The 4396-nt window shown below is 43.7% G+C and overlaps 1 protein-coding gene across 1 annotated transcript; it reads right to left on the bottom strand.

Moving 5' to 3' along the window:
* Positions 1 to 271: 271 nt before the first annotated feature.
* Positions 272 to 1843, bottom strand: LOC310878921 (E3 ubiquitin-protein ligase TRIM39-like; the record flags this gene model as incomplete). Its single annotated transcript, XM_083793337.1, has 2 exons — positions 272 to 1356; positions 1684 to 1843. The coding sequence occupies 2 exons, from the start codon at positions 1841 to 1843 to the stop codon at positions 272 to 274; spliced, it is 1245 nt and encodes a 414-aa protein (XP_083649463.1).
* Positions 1844 to 4396: the final 2553 nt, after the last annotated feature.

Genomic DNA, 4396 nt, shown 5'->3' with positions numbered 1-4396 from the left:
AATTTAAAATCGAATTAATACAGAACACATTATAAAGACAACACGCTGATAGATGAGCGTTGCTACAACGGTTGTGTAAGGGAGGCACATTAGGTCAATAACCACAATTTCAGTGAATTTGGGCCAATGAACAGGAGTAATCACTAGAGGCTTGAAATCACTTCAAATCTAATCAATACAGAACACAACATTTAAAAAAGACAACACTCTGATATATGAGAGCTTTGCGTCTGTTGTGCAAGGGAGGCACATGGTCAGTATACAATTTCAGTCAATTTGGGCGATGTACAGGAGTGATCACTAGAGGCTTGTTGAGGTCAGAGTTGGTGCCGATTAAAGCATGCAGGCTTGCATTATGAAAAGGCTGGTCAGAGAATGTGTAGATATGAGATGCAACAACATCCACATCATAGAAAGAGACCTGTCTCTTGTCATAGTCGACAAAGATCCCAACTCTCTCAGGTTTACCTTTCACATTCAGATTGGGAACAGTAATTCCTGAGGTCCATGCTAGATATTGCCCAGAAGCATCCAGCATGAGGACCCAGACTTCATTTGATCCGGCCCAACTCACAGACGATCTTTCCACTCCAACAGTCCAACTAGTCTTTCCCTTTACCTGAACCTCATAGTAAAACTTTCCTGACATGAACCCTTCCTTCGACAACACTGCATGATAATATTTAAACCTTTTACTGTTATAAGCAACATTCTGACGGGTTCCAAGCATCACTGCTTTCCCATCCGGGGACAGGATGAGGCCACAGTGTGCAGTGTCTGGGTCAAGGTTCACATCCACTGCGAATTCCTTCATCATCTTCAGTTTGATTTCAGGCAGATGTTCCATTTCCTGATCCAGTATCACTGGCAGATGAGAGAGAGCTTTCACCACAGAGGTTGTGTCAGACAGATTGACTTCAAGGTCGGTGTTCTTCTGGTCCTTGTTTAGCAGAGTGGAAAGACTGGACAGGCACAGGACAAGGCCATGGCGATCATCAGCATGCGAGAGTCGCTCCAACTCACCACGTTTCTTGTCAAGCTCAGTCATTTCCATGTTCAGTTCTTTAATTAAACCCTCCGCTTGTTGCTCTGCAGATTTCCACCTGTCCCGAATCACCGCAACCAACTCTCTCCTGCGGTTCTCAAGGGAGTGGATCAGGTCATCGAAGACACGCATACTCTCAGCCATCTCCTTCTCAGCATTATTTTTGCTGGCATCGGCAGAGTGTTTGATCTTACTGATATTCTCAGATCGTGCGTTTATCCTACCCTGGATTTTTGCCATAGCCTCAGGCAGTTCTGGAAGCTTGAGTTCACAATATTCCTCAAATGGAATAATTTTGTGCGTTTTGTGGCCTGTTTGCACACAACACAGATACAAGTCTGGTCTGTGAAACAGTACAAGTCATAGAGCCTGTGATGGTTCTTGCACATCCTGTCTTCAAGACCAGCAGAGGCCTGCAACGCGCTGGTGGGGCTCCAGGTGCGTTTCACAGAAAGATGTTAGACATACCAGGCAAGACCTAACGGCATCGACCTTCGTGTCAGCACAGATGTCACAAAACACACCATCAGACTGGCCTGGATTTTGAGTTACAAGAGCCCACTTCTTAAAGTCAACAGCTAACTCGGACAAGAAAGTATTGACTTAAATTCCAGGTCTTGTGGGAAACCTCATATTACACAGGGGACACTTGTAAATGGCATTGCTGTCCCAGTACTGTTCAAGACAAGCCTTGCAGAAGTTGTGTCCACACAATGTTGTGACTGGCTCAGTGAACACATCAAGACAAATTGCACCGCGAAACTGCTCGTCTGAGAGAACAAGGCTGGCAGTTGCCATATCTGGGTAGAGAGGGAGAAGAAAAACAAAGCATTGGATTGATCTTAAAATCTATAGTTTCATAGATATTTTATAGATATTTCACCAACTTCAACCCAATGGGCCCAATTCACTAAAATAATTGACCAAACTTCCCACGTTAGTAGTAAGGCAGAATAAGGCATTCTAATGACATACAGACTTGCAGAAAGAGCTGCCCATTCACAGACAAAAAACATTACTGAATCATACTACTAATGTGGGAAGTTTGGAAAATTCCTTTACACCCAAAATATGGGTGTAAATAGCTTAGTGAATACGGCCCAATGTCCCCAAATATAAGCAAACATTTAGTGTTGAGCAAAAACGGTATCAACTAGACTAGTAAATAAATATACTTAACCATTTTCCACCACTGCAGATAATGATATACACGACAGTTTGTGCCGCAACTCACAAGCTTGTGTGCAAAACTGTGCACAGACTGCCATTTTTGAAAAACCTTCACAAATGTTGAATAATTTAGATTTGGGGGTCCTTGACATGAAAAAGTATGAGAACCAGTGGCACTTGACTAGAGCCCTTTAGAATCAGGTGTAAGGGGCTAAACCCTACCTGGTCTTGACATCTATACCATATAAACCAGGGATGCCCACACTTTTTTAACCTGAGAGCTACTTTCCAAATGACCAGCTCAACAAGATCTACCCACCGAAAACATTATAATACCATTGCTGAAAATGGCTTTGGAATAGTGGCGCTGGCATTACATTTAAGACAAATGCACTTGGAATGGGAAAGGGGAGATATGGAATAGGTAGAGTTGTATTTCATTTGTAATCTACCGGCATTTGTGCGCAGCAGCACTCTTGAAAACAAAGATATATATTCACATATTGCATTATGGGTTTGAGCTGAGTCAATCAAGTCAACATAATTCAAGTGGCAGATGCCAATTTTTTTTATTATATTTAAATTAAATATTCTTTAGGGGCATGTTATGTGATCTACCTGCACAGCCTTTGTGATCTACTGGTAGATCGCAATCTACCTTTTGGGCACCCCTGATATAGACTAGGTTCAGGGTGGTGGCAACATCTCCCTGAGCTTTTTGACTAGTAAACACAGATGAAAGAAATCACATTAATTGTGGGTGCGTTTCATGCTTTCCTCGATGCACGCCTTAAGGCTTAAGGCCTATATGATATTGACCTTATGCACACCGCACCTCTCTCTAGGTGAGAGAGGTGGTAAATTCAAAACAGGTGGTACGCATGTGCTGGTGAGTGATATTCAATGAGCATCCATGCAATTGTCACAATTACCATACAGTTTGCATTTGAATGAAATACTGGGCGCGTTCGACTATTAGTTTGCATTGCACAGTGCGCTCATAAGTAAGAGAAACCTATGAAAATCGGGGAACTAAATCGTTACCAAGACATTTCTTCCCCAATGCGTTTCTAATCTTTCTTTCTTTCTAATCTACTAAAAGTTTGAAATTCAACTCCTGTGGGAAATTTGAGTTATTAGCATAATATGTGACCATACCATTAACATCCTATATAAGGCAAAAAAAAGTCCAAATGTGATCATTCTTTAAGTAGCATGTGTCATATGAAACTAAGGGGTTGTCATGATTCTGAATCCATTCCAAGCATTAGTTTGGTACAGTACCATACAGTATGGTACAATACGGTACACGGGTACAGTATGGTACTACAGTACAGTACAGTACAGTACAGTACAGTACAGTACAGTACAGTACAGTACAGTACAGTACAGTACAGTACAGTACAGTACAGTACAGTCTGGTAAATGGTGCATTTATATAGCGCCTTTATCCAAGGTGCTTTACATAGAAAGTGCATTACATTCACACACACATTCATACACCGATGGCGCCAGAAACCATGCAAGGCACCAACCAGAACATCAGGAGCAATTTGGGGTTCAGTGTCTTGCTCAAGGACACTTCGACACTAACTCTGGGGGAGCTCGGGTTTCAACTGGCAACCTTGCGGTTACCATCCAGCCACTCTACCCCTGAGCCAACGCCGCCACAGTCTGTACAGTCTGGTAGAGTACAGTACGGTGTATGGCACAGTACAGTACGGTACGGTACAGTACAGTACCGCACCCAAATAGTCTGACTGAACAACTGGGCACCTGGACAAATGGGCACCTGGACGAGTGGATGACGTGGTGTGGCGCTAAAGCGAGACCAACCAAAGTCTGGTCGAGTTTGAGAACTACTGGTTTGAGAAAGGTTTGAGAACCACTGTGCTACACTGGAAGTGGAACAGAGCCTTCATTTGTATCATTGGCAGTGGTGTTGTGCTCGTAAAACGCAGTACCACGCCGTGGTACCAGTAATTTTTTGACGTGCACGCGCAGGGACAGAACGGAACGGTGCATGTGCATGCACGCTAGAACGCATCCCCCGGCCTAGATTCAAGAGAAGATGCGCATAATCGACTTCGCGTCACCAGACTTTCGAAGACACACAAAGTACCCAGTGGTCTAGGTTTACTGGTGCCCCCCCCCCCCCCCCCCCCCCCCCACTTTGCGAAG

Source organism: Protomyctophum parallelum (genome assembly GCF_964188405.1).
Source record: "Protomyctophum parallelum genome assembly, chromosome: 21".
Classification (NCBI taxonomy): domain Eukaryota; kingdom Metazoa; phylum Chordata; class Actinopteri; order Myctophiformes; family Myctophidae; genus Protomyctophum; species Protomyctophum parallelum.
The sequence above is the reverse complement of the archived record's forward strand: the minus strand, read 5'-3'. Positions and strand labels throughout refer to the sequence as shown.